We start from the raw sequence: 27850 nt of genomic DNA, 5'->3' as shown, positions 1-27850 counted from the left end.
CATGGGGTTGCCAACTTCCTCACTCCCAAATACGGGACAGGGTGACGTCACCGCCCCGCGACCCACGTGACCTCACCCAGCCAGCGGCCACGTGCTCCTGCTCCACCAATGGCGGCCGCCCGGGCCGGGAGGCGGGTTGCTACGCAACCTCCGTTAGGAGGCGCTCGGGCCTCCGGGCCTACACTGTCCGGACCTACACTGTCCGGTCCTACACTGTCCGAACCTACACTGTCCGGGCCTACACTGTCCGGGCCTACACTGTCTGGGCCTACACTGTCCGGGCCTACACTGTCTGAACCTGCACTGTCCGGGCCTACACTGACCGGGCCTACACTGTCCGGGCCTACACTGTCCGGGCCTACACTGTCCGGGCCTACACTGTCTGAACCTGCACTGTCCGGGCCCACACTGACCGGGCCTAAACTGTCTGAACCTGCACTGTCCGGGCCTACACTGACCGGGCCTACACTGTCTGAACCTGCACTGTCCGGGCCTCCACTGTCCGGGCCTACACTGTCCGGGCCTACACTGTCCGGACCTACACTGTCCGGGCCTACACTGTCCGGGCCTACACTGTCCGGGCCTACAGTGTCCGGACCTACACTGTCTGGACCTACACTGTCCGGACCTACACTGCCCGGGCCTACACTGTCCGGACCTACACTGTCCGGGCCTACACTGTCCGGGCCTACAGTGTCCGGACCTACACTGTCTGGACCTACACTGTCCGGAAGGTAGACACAGATTTTAACCAGCACCTGCAGTTTTTTTCTACTACACTGTCCGGGCCCACACTGTCCGGGCCCACACTGTCCGGGCCCACACTGTCCGGGCCTACACTGTCCCGACCTACACTGTCTGGACCTACACTGCCCGGGCCTACACTGTCCAGGCCTACCACGCCACCCTCCCCGGGCCTAATATGGGACAAGGGCGGTCCCTTATGGGACAAATCAATTCAGCCCAAAATACAGGATCTCCTGGCTAATACGGGACAGTTGGCAACCTTAATGTTAAGCCACCTGGACCTCAAGTTTTGACAAAAGGAACTGCAGATGCTGGTATAGACAGAAGGACACATAGTGCTGGAGTAACTCAGCGGGTCAGGCAGCATCTCTGGAGAACATGGACACAGAGTGCTGGAGTAACTCAGCGGGTCAGGCAACATCTCTGGAGAACTTGGACACAGAGAGGCTGCCTGCCCTGTTGAGTTACTCCAGCACTGATTAACTCTGGAGTACTTGGACCAGTGACGCTTTGAGCTGAGATACCTCTCCAGGCTGATGTAAGGGTCCCATTTAGGGTGGCACAGCGGTAGAGCTGCTGCCTCACAGCGCCAGAGATCCGGGTTCCATCCTGACTATGGAAGCTGTCTGTGTGGTGTTTGCACGTTCTCCCTGTGACCGCGTGGGTTTTCTCCGGGTGCTCCGGTTTCCTCCCACATCCCAAAGACGCGCGGATTTGTAAATGAATTGGCTTCTGTATATTGTAAACTGTCCCTGGCGTGCAGGGCAGTGCTAGTATACGGGGTGGTCGCTGGGTGGAGCGGACTCGGTGGGCCGAAGGGCCTCTTTCCACGCTGTCTTGTAAAGTTTAAAGCTAATTGGATGTTAGTGAGTATGAGCGGATGAGGAAGAGAGATATTCCAAATCACACGCTCACACTAGGCAGGTGAATTGGCTTGGGTAAATGAACCCGAGCCTGTAGCATGCTAAATTGGGAAGGCATAGAACAAGTGGATGAACGACATGCACTTGGTGGGCCGAAGGGCCTGTTTCCACACTGTATCTCTAAAAAAATGCCATGAAACGTCACCCATCCATCCATGTTCTCTAGAGGTGCTGCCTGATCTGCTGAGTTACTCCAGCACTCTGTGTCTTTTTTTGTAAACCAACATCTTCAGTTCTACTCTATAAACAGTTGTCTTGTGATGGCACCAGACCATCATCTGACTGAGGTCATGTCTTCATCGGATGGGGCATTGTGTACACGAGTCAGGAATAACTCGGGGCATTGTGTACAGGATGCAGCTCTACAAGACTTTGGTCAGGCCGCATGTGGAGTACTGCGTGCAGTTCTGGTCTGCTCCTTACTAGAAGGGTGTGTGGCGGCTTTGGAGAGGGTGCAGAGGAGGTTTACCAGAACGCACTGACCATCGGTCACCCATTCACACGTTTTATGTGGAATTCTCTGCCGCAGAAGGCAGTGGAGGCCAAATCACTGGATGAATTTAAGAGAGAGTTAGATAGAGCTCTAGGGGCGAGTGGAATCAAGGGATATGGGGAGAAGGCAGGCACGGGTTACTGATTGTGGATGATCAGCCATGAACACAATGAAGATTGCTGGCTTGAAGGGCCGAATGGCCTCCTCCTGCACCTATTGTCTATGTTTCTATGTTTATCCCACGTTCTCATCCACTCCCTGCCCACGTGGTGCAACTTACAGAGGGACGATTTCCCTAAGAACCCGCACGTCTTTGGGGTGTGGGATGGAAACCAGAGCGACCGGAGGAAGCCCACGCGGTCACGGAAAGAATGTGAAAGCTCCACGCGAGGTCAGGATGGTACGTGGGTGTGTGGGGCTGTGAGGCAGCAGCTCTACCCGCTGCACCACTGCCGTGTGAGGTGCAGTGCTGGAATCAGATACAAGGAGGCTGAAAACCAGGACCTCCAGGTTCAATACCAGCTTCATCCCAGCAACCATCAGGCTCTTGAACACTGCACCACACTGACCCCAGCGACGGTGGGCACTACGGTTTTGCATTATCATGGTGTGGTTACCTAATATTGCTGATCATCAATCTATTGTGGCGTTGATTGTTATATATTTATCTGTTCACTGGATCGTGCCAACAATGGCTGCCCTCGCCAACACTCTGACCCTTCCTTCTTTGTTTGTTTGTGTGTATGTGTTCTCTGGTTAGAGACCGACTTCGGGAACTCCAAGCTGCGGGGACTTTGACCGCCCTGACACGGGGACTTTGACCGCCCCGACGGGGGGGGGGGGTTTGATCGCCCCGACGGGGGGGGGTTTGATCGCCCCGACGGGGGGGGGGTTTGATCGCCCCGACGGGGGGGGGTTTGATCGCCCCGACACGGGGGGGGTTGATCGCCCCGACGGGGGGGGGTTTGATCGCCCCGACACGGGGGGGGGGTTGATCGCCCCGACGGGGGGGGGTTGATCGCCCCGACGGGGGGGGGTTGATCGCCCCGACGGGGGGGGGGGTTTGATCGCCCCGACACGGGGGGGGTTGATCGCCCCGACGGGGGGGGTTGATCGCCCCGACACGGGGGGGGTTGATCGCCCCGACGGGGGGGTTGATCGCCCCGACGGGGGGGGTTGATCGCCCGGACGGGGGGGGGGTTTGATCGCCCCGACGGGGGGGGTTGATCGCCCCGACGGGGGGGGGGTTTGATCGCCCCGACACGGGGGGGGTTGATCGCCCCGACGGGGGGGGTTGATCGCCCCGACGGGGGGGTTTGATCGCCCCGACACGGGGGGGGGTTGATCGCCCCGACACGGGGGGGGGGTTGATCGCCCCGACACGGGGGGGGGGTTTGATCGCCCCGACACGGGGGGGGGTTGATCGCCCCGACACGGGGGGGGGGTTTGATCGCCCCGACACGGGGGGGTTTGATCGCCCCGACGGGGGGGGGGGGTTGATCGCCCCGACGGGGGGGGTTGATCGCCCCGACACGGGGGGGGGTTGATCGCCCCGACACGGGGGGCGGTTGATCGCCCCGACACGGGGGGGGGGTTGATCGCCCCGACACGGGGGGTTTGATCGCCCCGACGGGGGGGGTTGATCGCCCCGACGGGGGGGGTTGATCGCCCCGACGGGGGGGGGGGGGGTTTGATCACCCCGACACGGGGGGTTTTGATCGCCCCGACGGGGGGGGTTGATCGCCCCGACGGGGGGGTTTGATCGCCCCGACGCGGGGGGTTTGATCGCCCCGACAATCAAAGCCCTCACTGGGTCGACTGCCACTACCGTGGGAATATAAAGAAGAGGGTTGGACTTTATTGCCTTCCATCACAGTGAGGAATGTGGGGAATGCGCTGTGGTGGATGGTTATGTTAACTTTTATGTAGTTGTGTGTCTTGCTTCTTTTTTAGTATGGCTGTGTGGTGATTCGCATATCACTGTACCTTAATTGGTGCACGTGACAATAAAAGACCTTTGAAACCTTTGTCCTTTACAGGCCAATTAAGATGCAGCAAGTAATGATTTCATTAAAGGATACAGAGTGCTGGAGTAACTCAGCGGGTCAGGCAGCATCTCTGGAGAACATGGACACAGAGTGCTGGAGTAACTCAGCGGGTCAGGCAGCATCTCTGGAGAACATGGACACAGAGTGCTGGAGTAATGGTTAGGTGACATTTTGGTTCAAGACCCTTCCTCTGGCTGAAGACTATCCTCAGTCACGTGTAGATGTTCTGTACAGATGCTGGCTGACTTGCTGAGTTCCTCCAGCACTTTGTGTTTTGCTCAAGATTCCATCATCTATAGTTCTTTTATCCTAATAAATTATAGAACGGTACAGCACAAGAACAAGCCCTTTGGCCCATCACGTATCTACTTGTGCATGATCCAAATCCCTCCATATCCATGTACTTTTCCAATATCTCTTAAACATCACTAGGATTGCAAACTGTCCCGTATTAGCCGGGACATCCTGTATTTTGGGCTAAATTGGTATGTCCCGTATGGGACCCTCCTTGTCCCGTATTAGACCCGGGGGGCACTGTAGGCCCGGACGCTCTAGGTGCAGACACTGTTGGTCCAGACAATGTAGACCCCGACATTGTAGGCCCGTGGGGTGCTGTAGGCCCAGACACTGTAGGTCCAGACACTGTAGGTCCAGACAGTGTAGGCTCGGACACTGTAGGCCCAGGGGCCGCAGAACGCACGGACAGTGTAGGTCCGGACAGTGTAGGCCCGAACACTGTTGGCCTGGGGACCGCTATAGGCCCGGACAGTGTAGGCCCGGAGGACCGGGTGCCGCCTAATGGAGGTTGCGTAGCAACCCGCCTCCCGGCCCGGGCAGCCGCCATTGGTGGAGTGGGAGCGTGTGGCCGCTGGCTGTGTGAGGTCACATGGGGCGCAGGGCGGTGACGTCACCTTTTGTCCCTTATTTGGGGGATGAGACAGTTGGCAACCATAGACACCACTTTCTATGGTATCTGCCTCCACCACCACCCCTGCCACCCACCGCCCTCTGTGTGAAATAACTTGCCCCACACATCTCCTTTAAACTTTGCCCCTCGCACCTTAAAACTATACCCTCTAGTATTTGATATTTCCACCATCGAGTTAAAGGTTTAGTTTAGTTTAGTTTATTGTCACATGTTCTGAGGTACAGTGAAAAGCTTTTTTAGAGTCACAGAGTGATACAGTGTGGAAACAGGCCCTTCAGCCCAACTCACCCACACCGGCCAACATGTCCCAGCTACACTAGTCCCACTTGCCTGCGCTTGGTCCATAACCCTCCAAACCTGTCTAATCCATGTCCCTGTCTAACTGTGTCTTAAATGTTGAGATAGTCCCAGCCTCAATGATTAATGGAATTTAATACAGAAAAAAATGGACTTGCTGAGTTCCTCCAGCACTTTATGTTTTGGTCCAGATTCCATCATCTGTAGTTCTTTTATTCCAATAAAACATGTTGCAGTACAGCACAAGAACAAGCCCTTTGGCCCATCACGTATCTACTTGTGAATGATGGTGACGTTTTGGGTCATGACCCTTACAACCCTTAGGTGGATATTTTTAAGGCAGCCATAGAAATAGATTCTTGATGAGTATGGGTGTCAGGGGTGATGGGGAGAAGGCAGGAGAATGGGGTTGAGAGGGAAAGATAGATCAGCCATGATTGAATGGCGGGGTAGCCCCGATGGGCCGAATGGCCTAATTGTGCTCCTATCACATGACCTTATGACAGTATGAGACTGCTCGCTCCTCGTTCTGCACAAGTCTAGCACGTAGTCGGGGTGATGGGAGACAAGCCCGAGGGTCACGCGCCCCACCATGGAGCCCGAGGGTCACGCGCCCCACCATGGAGCCCGAGGGTCACGCGCCCCACCATGGAGCCCGAGGGTCACGCGCCCCACCATGGAGCCCGAGGGTCACGTGCCCCACCATGGAGCCCGAGGGTCACGCGCTCCACCATGGAGCCGGAGGGTCACGCGCCCCACCATGGAGCCCGAGGGTCACGCGCCCCACCATGGAGCCCGAGGGTCACGCGCCCCACCATGGAGCCCGAGGGTGACGCGCCCCACCATGGAGCCCGAGGGTCACGCGCCCCACCATGGAGCCCGAGCGTGATGCGCCCCACCATGGAGCCCGAGGGTCACGCGCCCCACCATGGAGCCCGAGGGTCACGCGCCCCACCATGGAGCCCGAGCGTCACGCGCCCCACCATGGAGCCCGAGGGTCACGCGCCCCACCATGGAGCCCGAGGGTCACGCGCCCCACCATGGAGCCCGAGCGTCACGCGCCCCACCATGGAGCCCGAGGGTCACGCGCCCCACCATGGAGCCCGAGGGTCACGCGCCCCACCATGGGGTTGCAAGATGAACAAGAAAACACTTACTGTGTAAAGGGAGTCATTGTACAGCAGTGGCGATGCGGAGGTCAGTGGGTCAGAGTCATTCCAATGAAGGCTTGAGTTCACACCTGCAGGAGAGCGTGAGAGAGCGGGTCGTCAGCTCAGGCAGGAATTGAAGGCAGCACCCCTCCCTGATTCCCCAGAGATGCTTCACATACCACCAGCCCAACGAGGACCTTCAATCACCACACTTCATTAACAACGTCAGTCAAAGGCATCTTGTGCAAACTCCAGACAGACAGGTTCTTCCATTTCGTCAGCACATATTATTTAACATAGAAACAGAGAAAATAGGTGCAGGAGGAGGCCATTCGGCCCTTCGAGCCAGCACCGCCATTCACTGTGATCACGGCTGATCATCCACAATCAGTAACCCGTGCCTGCCTTCTCCCCATATCCCTTGATTCCACTAGCCCCTAGAGCTCTATCTAACTCCCTCTTAAATTCATCCAGTGAATCGGCCTCCACTGCCCTCTGTGGCAGAGAATTCCACAAATTCACAACTCTCTGGGTGAAAATGTTTTTTCTCACCTCAGTTTTAAAATGGCCTTCCCTTTATTCTTAGTTTAGTTTAGTTTAGAGATACAGCGCGGAAACAGGCCCCTCTGGAAGCAGATTAGAGGGTTTCAGCTCCAGACTTACATTGTTTCCTCCAGAATGTCGGAGATTTAGTTCAGTTTAGTTTAGATACAGCGGGGAAACAAGCCCTTCAACCCCACGAGGCCGCGCCGACCAGCGATCCCCGCAAACTTACGCTATCCTACACACACGCACACGCACACGCGCACGCACACGTACACACGCACACGCACACACACGCACACACACACACACGTACATACACACACACACACACACACACACACACACACACACACACACACACACACACACACACACACACACACACACACACACACGGGACAATTTTACCTTTACATCAAGCCAATTAATCCACAAACCCTGTACGTCTTTGGAGTGTGGGAGGAAACCGAAGATCTCGGAGAAAACCCGTGCGGGTCACGGGGGGGAATGTACAGACAGTAGTGAGGATGGAACCCGGGTCTCAGGCGCTGTGATGCAGTAACTCTACCGCTGCGCCACCACGCCACCCCTCCCAACCAAGAACTGAGACACTGGCATCTGCAGATGCTGGAATCTTGATCAAATCACAAAGTGCTGGTGGAACTCAGCAGGTCAGGCAGCATCTGCAGAGGGGAATACTCTGCTAGTCAGGTGGCATGGATGAGGAGTTTGATGGGACCAAGGATACAGGTGATGACTGCCCAGGACAATCTGAGGAGTTAGCTCACCTTCTCTAAAGGAAGAAGGTCAACTCTGGATTTCTGGGTTTCAGCTACAGGGAGAAGAGCTTGGATAGTCTTAGATTGTTTTCTCTGGAATGTCAGAGATTTAGTTCAGTTTAGTTTAGAGATAGAGCGCGGAAACAGGCCCTTCGGCCCATCGAGTCTGCGCCGACCAATGATCCCCTCACACTAGCACTATCCTACACTCATCCTAGGGACAATTTACAATTTTACTGAAGCCAATTAACCTACAAACCTGCACGTCTTTGGAGTGTGGGAGGAAACCGGAGCGCCCGGAGAAAACCCACGCAGGTCATGGGGAGAACGTACAAACTCCGTGGTCAGGATGGAACCCAGATCTCTGGCGCTGTGAGGCAGCAACTCTACGGCTGCACCACCGCGCCGCAAATTGACAGGAGACTTGACAGAAGTATAACAAATTATGAGAGGGTGTAGCAGAGGTTTACCAGAACGCTGCCTGGATTAGACGGCTTCAGCTACATGAAAAAGATCAACAGGTTTCGATTGTTTTAGTTTTGTTTTAGTTCAGTTTAGTTTATTGTCATTTGAGGAAGGACATCCTTGCTATTGAGGCAGTGCAGCGTAGGTTCACCAGGTTAATCCCCGGGATGGCGGGACTGTCATATGAGGAAAGATTGGAAAGACTGGGCTTGTATTCACTGGAGCTTAGAAGGATGAGAGGGGATCTTATAGAGATGTATAAAATTTATAAAAGGACTGGACAAGCTAGATGCAGGAAAAATGTACCCAATGTTGGGGGAGTCCAGAACCAGGGGCCACAGTCTAAGAATAACGGGGAGGCCATTTAAAACTGAGGTGAGAAGGAACTTTTTCACCCAGAGAGTTGTGAATTTGTGGAATTCTCTGCCACAGAGGGCAGTGGAGGCCGATTCACTGGATGAATTTAAGAGAAAGTTCGATAGAGCTCTGGGGGCTAGTGACATCAAGGGATATGGGGAGAAGGCAGGCACGGGTTACTGATTGTGGATGATCAGCCATGCTGGACCAAATGGGCCAAATGGCCTCCTCCTGCACCTATTTTCTATGTGTCTATCTACCGAGGTCCACTGAAAAGCCTGTTTTTGTGTGCTAACCAGTCAGTGGAAAGACTGTTCATGATTACATTTAGTTAGATAGTTAGTTGAGTTTATTGTCACGTGTACCGAGGTACAGTGAAAAGATTGTTGTTGCTTGCTACCCAAGCAAAGGGGATATCGTTTAGTGCAAGATAAAGTCCAGTAAAGTCCGATTAAAGATAGTCCGATGGTCTCCAATGAGGTAGATGGGAGGTCAGGACCGCTCTCTAGTTGGTGATAGGATGGTTCAGTTGCCTGATAACAGCCGGGAAGAAACTGTCCCTGAATCTGGAGGTGTGCGTTTCCACACTTCTGTACCTCTTGCCCGATGGGAGAGGGGAGAAGAGGGAGCGAGACTCGTCCTTGACTTCTTCTCTGGAAAATCAAAGGTTGAGGGGAGACTTGATAGAAAATAAAAAAGATATAAAATAGAAGACAGGGTAGACAGTCAGAACCTTTATCCCCAGTGTGAAAATGTCCGACACTATAAGGCATGTCAGGTGAGAGGGGAAACGTTTAAAGGAGATGCGCGGGCAAGTTTTTTTTAGACAATAGACAATAGGTGCAGGAGGAGGCCATTCGGCCCTTCGAGTCAACACCGCCATTCATTGTGATCATGGCTGATCATCCACAATCCTGATCATTCAATGTCGGGAGCCACGGCCGCCCCGACGTGCAGCAACAGCGGCAGCGTGTTCGCCCGCCCCGGATCGCGGGGCTTGAGTCGGCCCGCTGCGGACCGTCCGGCGCGGCCTGCAACAACACAACCTGACCGTGGGAGTAGACGGCAGGAGAAGGGAAAAGACATTGTGGCCTTCCATCACAGTGAGGAGAGGACTGGAGGAGACTCACTGTGATGGATGTTTCTTTTTTTTGTGTGTTTTTGGGGTTGTGTAATTTGCCTATTTTTAATGCTTTATTGTGTAATCTGCCTATTTTAATGCTTTTATTGTTGGACTGTGGGTGACTGAATTTCGTCCAAAAAACTTGTTTTTTGGATGACAAATAAAGCTATCTTGAATCTCTTGAATCTCTTGAATCTTGAATCAGTTACCCGTGCCTGCCTTCTCCCCATATCCCTTGACTCCGCTATCTTTAAGAGTTCTATCTAACTCTTGAAAGCATCCAGAGAATTGGCCTCCACTGCCGTCTGAGGCAGAGAATTCCACAGATTTCACACAGAGGGTGGTGGGGGCGTGGAACGTGGTGCCAGGGGTGGTGGTGGGGCAGATACGATGGTGCTGTTTCAGAGTCTTTGAGACAGGCACATGGATATGCAGGGAATGCAGGGATATGGATCACGTGCAGGCAGATGTCATTCTAACATGGCATCGTGTTCGGCACAAGCATTGTGGGCTGAAGGCCCTGTTCGTGTGCTGCACCATTTCATCTAATGTGTCCTATGTTCTCAGATGGAACCTGCCTGTACTGCTGTGGTGCAGCGTTAAGAGTCACCGCCTTACAGCGAATGCAGCGCCGGAGGCCCGGGTTCCATCCCGACTACGGGTGCCGTCTGTAAGGAGTTTGCACGTTCTCCCCGTGACCTGCGTGGGTTTTCTCCGAGATCTTCGTTTCCTCCCACACTCCAAAGACGTGCAGGTTTGTAGGTTAATTGGCTTGGTAAATGTTAACATAGTACAGGATAGTGTTAATGTGCGGGGATCGCTGGTCGGCGCGGACCCGGTGGGCCGAATGGGCCTGTTTCCGCGCTGTATCTCTAATCTAAAAAACGAAACTACTGAGCTAAGGTGACAGTGTCTGTGCTGTGAGCAGGAATAGAAATAACCAGTCGTGCCTGACTGCTGCCACATTATCTGGGCATTTCTCTGCACAATTGCTCATGTTGCATCCAGACAATGTAATGGATGGACAATTATCCACCGTCTCAGTCCTGGGGACGAGGCGGAGGTCAATGGAGGAAGGTGATCGCTCCACACAATCTGTCCACATCACAATTTCTCATTAAGTATCGCAGATCTCATGTTCCTGAGTAGGAAAAAATGCACACACTGGTTTAAACCGAAGGTAGACTCAAAATGCTGGAGTAACTCAGCGGGTCAGGCAGCATCTCTGGAGAACATGGACACAGAGTGCTGGAGTAACTCAGCGGGTCAGGCAACATCACTGGAGAACATGGACACAGAGTGCTGGAGTAACTCAGCGGGTCAGGCAGCATCTCTGGAGAACATGGACACAGAGTGCTGGAGTAACTCAGCGGGTCAGGCAGCATCTCTGGAGAACATGGACACAGAGTGCTGGAGTAACTCAGCGGGTCAGGCAGCATCTCTGGAGACATCTCATGTGACAATAATGAATCTAAACCAAGGTTCATTATGAAGAGCATTTGATCCAAATTCTTAACGGTGTAAACACACCCAAAAATGCATGGGCCGTGTGCGTTTCAGCATAGGGGGCACATTCCATTCACGCATTCTGAGATGAGTCAGACTGGGACACAATGTGCTATCTTTATTGACGTTGAATTCAGTAGCAGTACTTTTTTGTTTAGTCTAGAGACACATAGGGTCATAGAGTCTGACTGCGTGGAAATAGGCCCTTCGGCCCAACTTGCCCACACTGTCTAACAGTACCCCATCTACATTAGTCCCACCTGCCTGCGTTTAGCCCATATCCCTCTGAACCTTTCTATGTACCAGTCTAAATGTTTCTTAGACGTTGCGATAGTACCTGCCTCAACTATCTCCTCTGGCAGCTCCTTCCATCTGCTCACCATCCAAAATAACCCCTCAGGTTCCTATTAAATCTTTCCCCGCCCCCCCCCCCCCCCCTCACCTCAAACCCACAGTATGTGCTCCAGTTCCCAATTCCCCCACTCTTGAGCAAAAGTCTGTGTGCATTCACCCGATCAATTCCCCTCATGGTTTTGTACACCTCTATAAGAACACCCCTCATCCTCCTGCACTCCATGGAATAGAGAACCCAGCTACTCAACCTCTCCCTACAGCTCAGGCCCTCGAGTCCTGGCAACATCCTCGTAAATCTTCTCTGCACTCTCTCCCAGCTTGACAACACCTTTCCCATTACATGGTGACCAAAACTGAACACAATTAAGTGTGGCCTCAGCGATGTCTTATATAACCACAGTCTGGAAACACGTCCTTCGGCCCACCAAGCTAGGGCTGTCAACTATCTCACTCCCAAATAAAGGTGACGTCACCGCCCTGCGCCCCACATGACCTCACCCAGCCAGCGGCCACGTGCCCCAGCTCCAACAATGGCGGCCGCCCGGGCCGGGAGGCGAATTGATACGCAACCTCCGTTAGGCGGCGCCTGGGCCTCCAGCCCTACACTGTCCGGGCCTATAGCGGCCCCAGGGCCAACAGTGTCTGGGCCTACAGTGTCCGGGCCTACAGCGCCCCCCAGGGCTACAGTGTTTGGACCTACAGTGTCCGGGCCTACAATGTCTGGGCCTAGTGTCCGGGCCTACAGTGTCTGGGCCTACAGCGCCCCCCCCCAGGGCTACAGTGTCCGGGCCTACAGTGTCCGGGCCTACAGCGTCCGGGCCTTCAGCGTCCGGGCCTACAGTGTCCGGGCCTACAGTGTCTGGGCCTACAGTGTCGGGGCCTAATATGGGACAAGGGCGGTCCTATAAGGGAAAACCCAATTTAGCCCAAAATACGGGATGCCCCGGCTGATATGGGACAGTTGGCAACCTTAGATGCAGCCCAACAGCATGGATTCCACCATGCATCTGCCTGCCTGACCACACTTGAGTGATTTTATTTCAGGTATCCATCATGTGCAGTGGGGAACATGCGTTGGTGCTGCATTCTGAAGACTGCGGATCGAGCGGCAGGAGGAGAGCCAGTCCTGTCAGACATACACGGGTCACTGGGTCCACTCTGATGTACAGGGTGGGTGGTGTCCACAGCTCACCAGACATAAATAACGCTTCAAACAGAGCTGAGAAAATGTGACCCTTTGGAAGGTGTGATCCCTTCAACCACAGCAAAAACCCGAAAAACCACATTCTTCTCCACAGACCTTATCGTTTTTGTTCATTTTTAGAGATACAGCGTGGAAACAGGTCCTTCCACCCACCACGTCCACCCACGCTAACCATCGATCACCCGCCCACACTAGTCCTATGTCATCCCACTCACTCATCCACTGCCTCCCAACACACCAGGGACCATTTACAGAAGGCCAACTAACCTACAAACCCACACATCTTTGGGATGTGAGAGGAAACCGGAGCACCTGGAGAAAACCATTTCCAATGACTCGGGCTATTAAAAGCATTTAACGAGCTGCACTATGAATTCAGATGTATAAATTCCTGTATACTTCCTGATCCCTTTAAAGCTCATCAGGTTCACTGTGGAAATGTAGAAACAATGCTGCTTTTACACAAAAGGTTCCCAACCCGAACATCACCTATCCCTGTTCTCCAGAGATGCTGCCTGACCCGCTGAGTTACTCCAGCACTCTGTGCTTTTCAGATGAATTCCACATTTATACATGTAATGGTGAAGTATAATGAGATTTACAGTGAACTGAAAAAGACACAGAGTGCTGGAGTAACTCAGCGGGTCAGGCAGCATCTCTGGAGAACATGGACACAGAGTGCTGGAGTAACTCAGCGGGTCAGGCAGCATCTCTGGAGAACATGGACACAGAGTGCTGGAGTAACTCAGCGGGTCAGGCAGCATCTCTGGAGAACATGGACACAGAGTGCTGGAGTAACTCAGCGGGTCAGGCAGCATCTCTGGAGAACATGGAGGGGTGATGTTTCAGGTCGGGACTCAGTTTCAGACTTTATTTATTAAACGTCCAAATGAAACCATCCAGGAAAATAAAGAATCCATGCAAATAATTCCCGTTTTAGACGTGCTGTCTCTGCATTGGGCCGACTGAGCTTTGAGTGTAGACTCTCCCAGCAATTATTGACAAACGATTTATTGGTACATAAACCACAGGTGATACAACGCAAACCACACCAACCACAAGTAGGGTTGCCAACTTCCTCACTGCCAAATACTGGACAAGGAGATGTCACTGCCCTGCGCCCCACGTGACCTCACCCAGCCAGCGGCCACGTGCTCCCGCTCCACCAATGGCGGCCGCCCGTGCCGGGAGGGGGGTTGCACCACTAGGCAGCACCCAGGCCTCTGGGCCTACACTGTCCAGACCTATGGTGTCCGAGCTTACAGTGTCCGGGCCTACAGTGCCCGGGCCTACACTGTCCGGGCCTACACTGTCCGGGCCTACGGTGTCCGGGCCTACGGTGTCCGGGCCTACGGTGTCCGGGCCTACGGTGTCCGGGCCTACGGTGTCCGGGCCTACGGCGCCCGGGCCTACGGTGTCCGGGCCTACGGTGTCCGGGCGTACGGTGTCCGGGCCTACAGTGTCCGGGCCTACGGAGTCCGGGCCTACGGTGTCCGGGCCTACAGCGCCACTCGGGTCTAATACGGGACAAGAATGGTCCCGTACGGGACAAACCTACTTAGCCCAAAATATGGGATGTCCTGGTTAATACGGGACAGTTGGCAATGCTAATCACAAGGAGCAGTGCTGCAGGAACTCAGCTGGAGCAAAATGGACCTGCAGCGTTTCAGGTTATTCCCTCCACAGATGCTGCCCATCCCCGAGCACTTTGTGTTTTGATCAAGATTCCAACACCTGCAGTTCCTTGTATCTCTGAAAGTACAAGAACCCAGACTCAGGAACAGCTCCTTCGCCACTGTTAACAGACTACTGAACGGTCCGGTCCCCCCATGAAGGGCGGTCACGGTGGCGCAGCGGTAGAGTTGCCGCCTTACAGCGAATGCAGCGCCGGAGACCTGGGTTCCATCCCCACTACGGGTGCTGTCTGTACGGAGTTTGTACGTTCTCCCCGTGACCTGCGTGGGTTTTCTCCGAGATCTTCGGTTTCCTCCCACACTCCAAAGACGTGCAGGTTTGTGGGTTAATTGGCTAGGTAAATGTAAACATTGTCCCTAGTGGGTGTAGGATAGTGAGTGACTGAGTGGGTCAGGCAGCATCTGTGGAGAGAAGGAATGGGTGACCCTTGTTTGTGGAACACAGTTCACTGAGGCACAGGCCGAACAGTCAGACTGGCAAAGGATCAGGGCTGTGATTAATCTTCCATGAAACCCTGCTGAAAGCACAACACACCCTCGGAACTGATGCCGGGTGAATTGAAGCAGAATTAATCGCCTTCCGCCAGGAATGACTGATTTCCCTTCATTCTGGAGCAGGGTGAGACAGACTGAGATTGTTTCACTTTTGATTTAGTTCAGAGATACGGCACGGAAACAGGCCCTTCGGCCCATCCTGTCCGCACGAGCACAATTGGCACTCTGAGTGAGCCCCATGTGCATGCTTTTCGAGTCATAGGGAGCTGTAAGGCAAGGAAACAGGCCCTTTGGTACACCTTGTCCACTCCGATCAAAATGCCCCATCGAACCCCACCCTTCATTGATTCATTGAAAGATTATTTTGGTTTATTGTTACATGCAACTGGGTTCCGTGAAAAGCTTTTGTTGCCCGGTACAGCATGGAAACATTACTCAGCGGGTCAGGCAGCATCTCCGGAGAACATAGATAGATGACTTTTTCGGTCGACACACTTCATCGGAGTCTGTGCTGAAACGTCATCCACAGATGCTGCCTGACCCGCTGAGTTACTCCAGCACTCTGTGTCCATGTTCTCCAGAGATGCTGCCTGACCCGCTGAGTTACTCCAGCACTCTGTGTCCATGTTCTCCACAGATGCTGCCTGACCCGCTGAGTTACTCCAGCACTCTGTGTCCATGTTCTCCACAGATGCTGCCTGACCCGCTGAGTTACTCCAGCACTCTGTGTCCATGTTCTCCACAGATGCTGCCTGACCCGCTGAGTTACTCCAGCACTCTGTGTCCATGTTCTCCACAGATGCTGCCTGACCCGCTGAGTTACTCCAGCACTCTGTGTCCCTTTGTGTGTCAACCAGCCTCTGCAGTTCCTTGTTTCTACAGCATGGAAACAGGCAATTTGATCCATGGGTGCAGGAGAGGTTTACCTGAATGTTGCCCGGATTAGAGGGTATTAGCTACAGGGAGAGGTGGAACAGACTTGGCTTGCTTTCTCTGGAACGTTGGAGGTTGAGGGGAGATTTGATAGAAGTATGTAAAATTACGAAAGGAGTTAGATAGAGCTCCCGGGGCTAGTGGAATAAAGGGATATGGGGAGAAGGCAGGCACGGGTTACTGATTGGGGATGATCAGCCATGATCACAATGAATGGCGGTGCTAGCTCGAAGGGCCAAATGGCCTCCTCCTGCACCTATTTTCTATGTTTCTATGATTGACATTCAGAACCTTTTGCCCAGGCGGGAAAAATCAAATACTAGAGAACACACCAAATACTAAGGAGATGTGCCTAGAACTCGCTGCCAGGGGTGGTGGTGGAGGCAGATACCATAGTGGTGTTTAAAAGGGTTTTCTAAAGGAACATGGAAGTGCAGGGAATGGAGGGATGTGGATCACACAAAGGCAGAGATTAGTTTACTTTGGCATCATGTTCAGCATGGACATTGTACGAGGATGTTGCCAGGACTAGAGGGTGTGAGCTACAGGGAGAGGTTGTGTAGGCTGGGTCTCTATTCCATGGAGCGCAGGAGGATGAGGGGAGATCTTATTCTATGTACAAAATCATGAGAGGAATAGATCGGGTAGATGCACAGAGTCTTTTACCCAGAGTAGGGGAATCGAGGACCAGAGGACATAGGTTCAAGGTGAAGTGGAAAAGATTTAATATGAATCCGAGGGGTAACTTTTTCACACAGAGGGTGGTGGGTGTATGGAACAAGCTGCTAGAGGAGGTAGTTGAGGCTGGGACTATCCCATCGTTTAAGAAACAGTTGGACAGGTACATGGATAGGACAGGTTTGGAGGGTTATGGACCAAACGCAGGCAAGTGGGACTAGTGTAGCTGGAACATGTTGGCCGGTGTGGGCAAGTTGGGCTGAAGGGCCTGTTTCCACACTGTGTCACTCTATGACTCTAGTGTAGCTGGGACATGTTGGCCGGTGTGGGCAAGTTGGGCCGAAGGGCCTGTTTCCACACGATGACTTTGTATCACTATGACTCTATAACTCTATGATATTGTGGGCCGAATGGCCTGCTTCTGTGCTGTACTATTCTATGTAAGTCTGGTTGCTGGCGTATCTGCGCCTATCTCTTCCATAGAACAGTTGTGCTACTCCAGGTAGCTACTCAATCGCCATCTATTGCAAGGAGATCACGGGATCTCCATCTACACTCCACTCTGCCACGGGAAAGCAGCCGACACAATCAAAGACTTGTCCCTGTCCCACCCCGGTCATCCCCTCTTCTCCCCGCTCCCGTCCGGCAGAAGGTACAGAAGCTTGAAAGCGCGCACCACCAGACTCAGGAACATCTTCTTCCCCTCTGTTATCAGGCTTCTGAACGGCCCTTCCACAAGCTAGGGCACTGTCCCATTCACCTCTACCCCATTGCGGACATTGGACTTTGTCTGTGGAGCTGATGCGCTACAATGCTGAGAACTATATTCTGCACTCTGTATCTTCCCCTTTGCTCCACCTGTTGTACTGGAGTTTGACGTGATTGTATTTATGTGTAGTATTATCATATCTGATAGAACAGCTTGCAGAATAAAGCTTTTCACTGTACCTCGGTACACGTGACAATAATAAACTTAAACCTAAAGACCAAAGTTGAGCATGGGGTTGAAACAGGTCCCATAGAAACATAGAAAATAGGTGCAGGAGGAGGCCATTCGGCCCTTCGAGCCAGCACCGCCATTCATTGTGATCATGGCTGATCATCCACAATCAGTAACCCGTGCCTGCCTTCTCCCCATATCCCTTGATTCCGCTAGCCCCTAGAGCTTTATCTAACTATCTTTTACAGGGAGAAGGCAGGAGAATGGGACTGAGAGGAAAAGATAGATCAGCCATGATTGAATGGCGGAGTAGCTCGATGGGTTGAATGGCCTAATTCCACTCCTATGTAGACTTCAGAGATATAGTATGGGAACAGGCCCTTCGGCCCAGCAAGTGCGCGCCTACCAGCGATCACCCTGTGCACATGTACTACCCTACATACGAGGGACAATTTAGAATCAGACCAAAGACAATTGACCAACAAACACGTACGTGTTTGGAGTGTGGGAGGAAACCAGAGCACCCGGAGAAAAGTTAGATAGAGCTCTAGGGGCTAGTGGAATCAGGGGATATGGGGAGAAGGCAGGCACGGGTTACTGATTGTGGATGATCAGCCATGATCACAATGAATGGCGGTGCTAGCTCGAAGGGCCAAATGGCCTCCTCCTGCACCTATTTTCTACGTTTCTGTTTCTAAACCCGGCGTGGAGACCGCGAGAACTCCGTAGACAGCGCCCGTGGTCAGGATGGCCCCTGGGTCTCTGGCGTTGTGAGGCAGCAACTCTACCGCTGCACCACCTGAATGTGTCTTGTAGTTGAGGTTTGCTTTTGTGCCTCCAGCGACCAATATTGGGAAACTTGTCTGTTGGATCTGTGCGGAACGTTCTTCGTTGTGAGGGTGGGAGCCGATAATGACGGTTGCATGTTTACTACGTGTACGCGGGCTTCCTGGGAACAGCGTGTACTGCTGCCAAACGGAGTGTGCGTTACATTGCGCATGGTGTGGTCAACCATGACCCATTGGACAGGACCCATGGATGACTTCATCCTGAAGGCATCTGCAGCTCCCACACATCGCAACACCATGGCAATGTGTTATATTCACTGTGAGAGCGAGGGCAATTGGTGCAAGACAGCTATTCTGTATGTAAATAATGGGCGGCAATGAGGACAAGAGCTGAGGTTAACTGGTTAGGGACTACGCCAATGGAGATGTGGATGCTGTGTAGACCCTGAGCGTGAGAGCACAACCTTTCATCCGTGACTCCCCACTGCCCATGAACTATCCACTTACACCGACGGCTTTTCATTCTCAACACGGGTCCTGACCCGAAACGTCACCTGTTCATGTTTAGAGATAGAGCGCGGAAACAGGCCCTTCGGCCCATCAGGTCCGCACCGACCAGCGATCCCCGCACATTAACACTATCCTACACCCACTAGGGACAATTTTTACATTTACCAAGCCAATTAACCTACAAACCTGCACGTCTTTGGAGTGTGGGAGGAAACCGAAGATCTCAGAGAAAACCCACGCAGGTCACGGGGAGAACGTACAAACTCCGTACAGACAGCGCCCGTAGTCGGGATGGAACCCGGGTCTTACATGACTCTTACATTCAATGCCCTGACCAATGAAGGCAAGCATACTGTATACCTTAAAAAGACACAAAATGCTGGAGTAACTCAGCGGGTCAGGAAGCATCTTTGGAGAACATGGACACAGAGTGCTGGAGTAACTCAGCGGGTCAGGCAGCATCTCTGGAGAACATGGATGGATGACGTTTCAGGTAGGAGCCATTTTTTAGACATCTATTTTAGTCGGCCAGGACCTGCAGCTCTTTGTTTGTACTATACACCTTCTTTACCACTCTATCCACATGTTGCCACTTGCAGGGAATTATAGTCCTGAACCCTAAGACCCCTCTGTCCATCGTTAGCTATTGATAGTCTTGCCAACAACCGGGTATCTTCCTGTTACATTCAATCTCCTGATTAAATCTTGACAACGAGACAGCCTCAATAACTGGATTCATTAATTCTGTTTACATCTCCTGACTACGGGTGCTGTCTGTGCGGAGTTTGTACGTTCTCCCCGTGACTGTATAGGTTTCTCCGGGTACTCCGGTTTCCTCCCAAACTCTAAAGACCTACAGGTTTGTAGGTTAATTGGCTTCTGTAAATTGTAAATTGTCCTCAGTGGGTGTAGGATGGTGCTAGTGTACGGGGAGATCGCTGGTCAGGACGGACTCGGTGGGCCGAAGGGCCTGTTTCCGCGCTGTATCTCTAAACTAAACTAAACTTGTACTCAAACTGATCTGAAGAGAGAAATAGAGGAATAAATCATGAGAGGAATAGATCAGGTAGATGCACAGAGTCTCCTGCCCAGAATAGGGGAATCGAGGACCAGAGGACATAGGTTCAAGGTGAAGGGGAAAAGATTTTAAAGGAATCCGAGGGGTAACTTTTTCACACAGAGGGTGGTGGGTGTATTGAACAAGCTGCCAGAGGAGGTAGTTGAGGCTGGGACTATCCCATCGTTTAAGAAACAGTTGGACAGGTACATGGATAGGACAGGTTTGGAGGGTTATGGACCAAGCGCAGGCAAGTGGGACTAGTGTAGCTGGGACATGTTGGCCGGTGTGGGCAAGTTGGGCTGAAGGGCCTGTTTCCACACTGTATCACTCTGTGACTCTAGGGTTGATTCAGAGCTGACCTGATGTCGGTTATTTGTATTAAAAGTGTTTATTGCTGGCCTGGTGTCAGCTGACTGATTGAGGTGGGGCGTATGGGCTCAACTCAAAGAAAAACAGTCCATTGTACAGTGAACAAGGTCAATGTACTCTGCCAGCTGCCCACTTAAAGAGGAAACGCACACCAGAGCGAGTTCTGATGCAACGCAGAGTAAAGATAGCCACAGACAAACGTATCAATCCCAGCCATCTACAGCAGAGTGATCGCAAAACTTAGCGTACTAGAGTTAGAGAGTTTAGTTTAGAGATACAGCATGGAAACAGGCCCTTCGGCCCACCGGGTCCGCGCCGCCCAGCGATCCCCGCACACTAACACTATCCCACACCCACTAGGGACAATGTTTACATTTACCAAGCCAATTAACCTACAAACCTGCACGTCTTTGGAGTGTGGGAAGAAACCGAAGATCTCAGAGAAAACCCACGCAGGTCACGGGGAGAACGTACAAACTCCGTACAGACAGCGCCCGTAGTCGGAATGGAACCCGGGTCTCCGGCGCTGCATTCGCTGTAAGGCAGCAACTCTACCGCTGCGCCACTGTGACCGCCTAAAGTTATAGAGTCTTACAGCACAGAAACATGCCCTTTGGCCCATCTTGCCCAGACCGACCAACGTGCCTCATCTACACCAGTCGGCTTGCGTTTGGCACACAAGCCTATTTGACCACCCTATCTACCTGTGAAGCCACTTTCAAGGAACTGTGCACCTGCACTCCTAGATCCCTCTGCTCTACAACACTACCCAGAGGCCTGCCATTCACTGTGTAGGTCCTGCCCATGTTAGACTTTCCAAAATGCAACACCTCACACTTCTCTGTATTAAATTCCATCAACCACTCCTCTGCCCACCTGGCCAATTGATCCAGATCCTGCTGTAATCGTTCACAACCATCTTCACTGTCTGTAAAACCACTCACTTTTGTATCATCAGCAAACTTGCTAATCTTGCCCTGTCTGTTCTCATCCAAATCATTGATGTAGATGACAAACAGTAACGGGCCCAGCACCGAAACCTGAAGCACACCACTAGTCACAGGCCTCCAGTCCGATAAGCAACCTTCCACCATCACCCTCTGCTTCCTTCCATGGAGCCAATTTTTTATCCATTCAGCTATCTCTCCTTGGATCCCATGCGATCAAACCTTCCAGAGCAGCCTATCATGTGGAACCTTGTCGAACGCCTTACTGAAGTCCATGTACACAACATCTACAGCTCTGCCCTCATCAACCTTTTTGGTCAGGTTTTCAAAAAAATCAATCAGATTTGTGAGACACGACCTCCCACGTACAAAACCATGCTGACTATCCCTAATCAGCCCTTGCCCATCCAATCTATCCCTCAGAATACTCTCCAGTAACTGACCAACTACAGATGTTGAGCTCACCGGCCTATAGTTCCCAGCATTTTCCCTGCAGCCCTTCTTGAAAAGAGGCACAACATTTGCCACCCTCCAATCTTCCGGCACCCCTCCTGTATTTAAGGACGACTCATAAATTTCAACCAGGGCCCCCGCAATTTCCTCTCTAGTTTCCCACAATGACCTCGGATATATCTGATCAGGCCCTGGAGATTTGTCAACCTTCAAACACGACAGTACCTTCAGCACCTCTTCGACAGTAACCCTGACTGCTCTCACAACACTTCCAGTGACTGCTGCAATTTCCTCTGTCCTACTGACTTTCTCCTCGGTAAATACAGAGGAGAAATAATGATTGAGGACCTTGCCCATCTCCTGTGGCTCCACATAGAGGTGACCACTTTAATTCCCGAGTGGTCCCAGTTACTTTCTTGTTACCCCTTTTCACTTTATGTGGTTATAAAATCTCTTGGGATTGTTCTTAATGCTACCGGCCAGAGCTATCTCCTGGCCCCTTTTAGCCCTTCTGATTTCCTTTTTTAGTTTACTCCTTAGTTCCCAAAACTCCTCCAGGGATATACTTGATCCCAGCTACCTAGAACTGTCCCATTCTTGACCCTTAGCAGAGCATCTCTGGAGAACATGGACACAGAGTGCTGGAGTAACTCAGTGGGTCAGGCAGCATCTCTGGAGAACATGGACACAGAGTGCTGGAGTAACTCAGTGGGTCAGGCAGCATCTCTGGAGAACATGGACACAGAGTGCTGGAGTAACTCAGCGGGTCAGGCAGCATCTGTGGAGAACATGGACACAGAGTGCTGGAGTAACTCAGCGGGTCAGGCAGCATCTGTGGAGAACACGGACAGATACCCGACTTGCAGAGTTACTCCAGCAGTCAGTGTCTATCTTTGGTATAAAGCAGCATGTGCAGTTTCACATTCGGACTGGAGGAACAGCACCTCATATAGCGCTTGGGTAACAGTATGAGCATTGAATGCTCCACTTTAAGTAATGTCCCCCTACCTCCCTCTTCTCTTTCCCCCACCCCAGTGCACACACATTTCTCCCACCATCCCCACTCACCCTGTTCCTTTCCTCTTTTCCCTACGCTTATCTCCCAACCCCGAATCCCACATTCCCCTTTTATCCCCCCTCTTGCCCTCCCCCCCCCCCCCCCCCCATCCACCCACATCCTGCCCTCCGGCTTTACATCCCACTCCCCCTCTTCTCTCCCTATCTGTTTGGAGTGCCAGCTTCCACACTCCCAAATAAGGGACAAGGTGGTGTCACCTCCCAGCGCCCCACGTGACCTCACCCAGCCAGCGGGCACGTGCTCCCGCTCCACCACAGGGTCCGGGTTACTGTGTCCAGGCTAAGGTGTCCGGGCTATGGTGTCCGGGCCCACAGTGTCCGGGCCCACAGTGTCCGGGCCCACAGTGTCCGGGCCCACAGGGTCCGGGCCCACAGTGTCCGGGCCCACAGTGTCCGGGCCCACAGGGTCCGGGCCCACAGGGTCCGGGCCCACAGGGTCCGGGCCCACAGGGTCCGGGCCCACAGTGTCCGGGCTACAGTGTCCAGGCTAAGGTGTCCGGGCTATGGTGTCCGGGCCCACAGTGTCCGGGCCCACAGTGTCCGGGCCCACAGGGTCCGGGCCCACAGTGTCCGGGCCCACAGTGTCCGGGCTACAGTGTCCAGGCTAAGGTGTCCGGGCTATGGTGTCCGGGCCCACAGTGTCTGGGCCCACAGTGTCCGGGCCTACAATGTACCCCGGGCCTAATATGGGACAAGGGCGGTCCCGTGCAGGACAAACCAAGTTAGCCCAATATACGGGATGTCCCAGCTAATATGGGACAGTTGGCAACCCCACTCTCTGGCCCCCCTTTGTTCTTCTTTACACCTCCAGCCTTTGCCAGTTAATCCACCCATCTGCCATTCACCACCTTACCTGTATCCACCTATCACTCTCCAGGTTTTGTCCCGCCTCCACCTCTCTCTTCCAGCTTTCACTTCCCCCCCACTCCATCGGTCTGAAGAAGGGCCCCGACCTGAAACACTATCCCTCCACAGATGCTGCCTGAGTTCCTCCAGCATTTTAGTTCAGAGATACAGCGCGGAAACAGGCCCTTCGGCCCACCGGGTCCGCGCCGACCAGCAATCCCCGCACATTAACACCATCCTACACCCACTAGGGACAATTTCTACATTTACCAAGCCAATTAACCTACAAACCTGCACGCCTTTGGAGTGTGGGAGGAAACCGAAGATCTCGGCGAAAACCCACGCAGGTCACGGGGAGAACGTACAAACTCCGTACAGACAGCGCCCGTAGTCGGGAGATGTAAACAGAATTAATGAATCCAGTTATTGAGGCTGTCTCGTTGTCAAGGTTTAATCAGGAGATTGAATGTAACGGGATGATACCCGGTTGTTGGCAGGACTATCAATAGCTAACGATGGACAGAAGGGTCTTAGGGTTTAGGTCCATAATTCCCTGCAAGTGGCAACATGTGGATAGAGTGGTAAAGAAGGTGTATAGTACAAACAAAGAGCTGCAGGTCCTGGCCGACTAAGATAGATCTCTGAAAAATGGCTCCTACCTGAAACGTCATCCTACACACCAGGGACAATTTACAATTTACAGAAGCCAATTAGCCTACAAACCTGTATGTCTTCAGAGTGTGGGAGGAAACCGGAGCACCCAGAGAAACCTATACGGTCACGGGGAGAACGGAGAAACTCCGTACAGACAGCACCCGTAGTCAGTATTGATCCCGGGTCCCTGGCACTGTGAGGCAGCAACTCTACCGCTGTGCCACCGTGCTGCCATTCCTGGCGTCTCTATGTTGTAACACGATATTGTGTTTAATTTTCTCTTTTGCACAGGCCGACGTTCTCGTGTTTGCTGTGATTCGCCTCGGTTACGCGCCAAAACAAAAGTGTTTTCACTGTAACGTGCTGCACGCGACAATAATAAACATCGACCAAGCCCGAGCAGTCCACTAATCCTGGAACTACCTCCCCGACAGCTGCGGTCGCCAACTGTCCCGTATTAGCCGGGACATCCCGAATATTGGGCTAAATTGGTTTGTCCTGTACGGGACCGCCCTTGTCCCGTATTAGGGCCGGGGGGGCACTCTAGGCCCAGACACTGGTGTCCTGGGCACTGTAGGCTCGGACACTGTAGGCCCGGACACTGTAGGCCCGACACTGTAGTCCCGGACACTGCAGGCCCGGACACTGTAGTCCCGGACACTGTAGTCCTGGGCACTGTAGTCCCGGACACTGTAGTCCCGGACACTGTAGGCCCGGACAGTGTAGTCCCAGACAGTGTAGTCCCAGACGCTGTAGGCCCGGACACTGTAGGCCCGGACACTGTAGTCCCGGGCACTGTAGTCCCGGACACTGTAGTCCCGGACACTGTAGGCCCGGACACTGTAGGCCCGGACACTGTAGGCCCGGACAGTGTAGTCCCAGACAGTGTAGTCCCAGACGCTGTAGGCCCGGACACTGTAGGCCCGGACTCCGGAGGCCAGGACACTGTAGGCCCGGACACTGTAGGCCCGGACACTGTAGGCCCGGACACTGTAGGCCCGGACAGCGTAGGCCCGGACGGCGTAGGCCCGGACAGCGTAGGCCCGGACTGCGTAGGCCCAGACACTGTATGCCCGGGGGCCGCTGTAGGTCCGGACAGTCTGGCATAGCAACCCACCTCCCGGCCTGGGCAGCTGCCATTGGAGGAGCGGGAGCACGTGGCCCCTGGCTGGGTGAGGTCACGTGGGGCGCGGGGCAGTGACGTCACTCTTTGTCCCTTATTTGGGAGTGAGATAGTTGGCAACCTTACACACACCTTCACCAACGACAGCGGATCAAGAGGGCAGCTCACCCCCACAACCTTCCCAAGGACTGTTAGGAATTGGCAATTAATGCTGGTCTTGCTGTGAGCCACAGTTATTAGAGGCAATGATAGGGTGGACAGTTAGAACCTTTTTCCAGGGTAGAAATGTCAACTAATAGAGGGCATAGCTTTAAGGTGAGAGGGGCAAAGTTTTAATGATAAGTTTATTTTAACACAGAAGTTGTTGGGGCCTGGAACACGCTGCCAGGGGTGGTGGTGGAGGCAGATACAATAGTGCCCTTTAACGGACCTTTAGATAGGCACATGGCTATGCAGGGAATGGAGGGGATGGAGGGATATGTGCAGGCAGATATGAACATGTCTGAGCTTCATATTCAGCACAGACATTGTGAGCCAAAGGGTATGTGCCTGTGCTGTAACGTTCTACAGACACAGAGTGCTGGAGTAACTCAGCGGCTCAGGCAGCATCTCTGGAGAACATGGACACAGAGTGCTGGAGTAACTCAGCGGGTCAGGCAGCATCTCTGGAGAACATGGACACAGAGTGCTGGAGTAACTCAGCGGGTCAGGCAGCATCTCTGGAGAAAAGGAATGCCGGGACATCCCGTATATTGGGCTAAATTGTATTAGGCCCGGGGGGTGCTACAGGCCTGGACACTGTAGGCCCGGACACTGACGGCCTGGACACTGTAGGCCCGGACTGTGTTGGTCCGGACAGTGAAGGCCCGGAGGCCCAGGCGCTCCCTGATGGAGGTTGCATGGCAAACTCCATCACGGCCCGGGCGGCCACCATTGGTGGAGCGGGAGCACGTGGCCGCTGGCTGGGTGAGGTCACGTGGGGCGCGGGGCGGTGACGTCACCTTGTCCCTTATCTGGGAGTGAGATAGTTGACAACCCTAGTCGAAACCCTACTTTAGACTGAGCTTCAGGGGAGAGGGAAACTAGGGCCATGAGAAGGTTCAAAACAGGTTCTTCCGTCTGGATTGCACACAACAAAAATCTTTTCACTGTACATCGGTACACGCGGCAATAAACTAGACTAAACTAAACATTATTCCCTTTATCTGTTATCTGTACACTGTGGACGGCTTGATTGTAATCATGTCTAGTCTTTCCACTGACTGGGTAGCACACAACAACAACAAAGCTAATCACTGTACCTCGGTACACGTGACAATAAACTCAACTAAATAACATAACTTCTGTTGAAACCCATCTTTTTACAAGAACGCTGGCATAATGAGCGGTGGTGGATTAACACAGACAATAGGTGCAGGAGGAGGCCATTCGGCCCTTTGAGCCAGCACCGCCATTCATTGTGATCATGGCTGATCATCCACAATCAGTAACCCGTGCCTGCCTTCTCCCCATATCCCTTGATTCCACTAGCCCCTAGAGCTCTATCTAACTCTCTTTTAAATTCATCCAGTGAATTGGCCTCCACTGCCCTCTGTGGCAGAGAATTCCACAAATTCACAACTCTCTGGGTGAAAAAGTTTCTTCTCACCTCAGTTTTAAATGGCCTCCCCTTTATTCTGAGATTGTGGCCCCTGGTTCTGGACTCCCCCAACATTGGGAACATTTTTCCTGCGTCTAGCTTGTCCAGTCCTTTCATAATTTGTGGACGATTGGCTGCGTGTGGCTTTTCACCGAACCGTGGAACACATGAGGATAAACTAAACTAACCAACTAACCAGCTAACCGCTGTGTGGTGTGGTCAGAGGGGTGGCGGGTGATCGGAGAGAGGGGGAAAGGTTCCTACCTGGGACAGGTGGAAGGCAGGTGCAGCTGAACAAGGTGACATAGTCCACCTTGAAGTCGGAGTTGATGGGGTAGTAGTGGGAGAGCTTGATCATCTTCTTGAAGGCATCGTAGATGAAGATGAAGCTGATGAGGGAGGAGAAGCCTTCCTCGGTGAAGCGGGTAAAGTACTGCACCAGGAAACTGGCGTCCGTGGCCACCAGGATCAGCGTCAGGAAGGCCGACCACAGGCCGATCCACAGGCGGAACTCCAGGTAGTCAAAGGCGTTGTCCCTGCAGGAGAGAGGTTAGCGACACGTCGTTAGACAGCGCCACAGAGACACAGAGACACAGGGACACAGAGACACAGAGACACAGGGACACAGAGACACAGGGACACAGAGACACAGAGACACAGGGACACAGAGACACAGAGACACAGGGACACAGGGACACAGAGACACAGGGACACAGAGACACA

At 53.1% G+C, this 27850-nt stretch overlaps 1 protein-coding gene across 4 annotated transcripts in view; it reads right to left on the bottom strand.

Annotated features, from left to right (window-relative positions):
• Window positions 1–27850, bottom strand: part of LOC144597902 (electrogenic sodium bicarbonate cotransporter 1-like) — a 176072-nt gene that overhangs the window by 48329 nt on the left and 99893 nt on the right. For all 4 annotated transcript variants that reach the window (XM_078407694.1, XM_078407675.1, XM_078407703.1 and 1 more), the window contains exons 14-15: window positions 27392–27663; window positions 6594–6676 (exon numbers count right to left, since the gene is read on the bottom strand). In XM_078407694.1, the coding sequence (XP_078263820.1) occupies window positions 6594–6676; window positions 27392–27663 (355 nt within the window). The remainder of the gene's footprint in view (window positions 1–6593; window positions 6677–27391; window positions 27664–27850) is intronic.

Source organism: Rhinoraja longicauda, chromosome 1, assembly GCF_053455715.1.
Source record: "Rhinoraja longicauda isolate Sanriku21f chromosome 1, sRhiLon1.1, whole genome shotgun sequence".
Taxonomy (NCBI): domain Eukaryota; kingdom Metazoa; phylum Chordata; class Chondrichthyes; order Rajiformes; family Arhynchobatidae; genus Rhinoraja; species Rhinoraja longicauda.
Note: the sequence above shows the minus strand (reverse complement) of the source record. Positions and strands in the feature narration are given on the sequence as shown.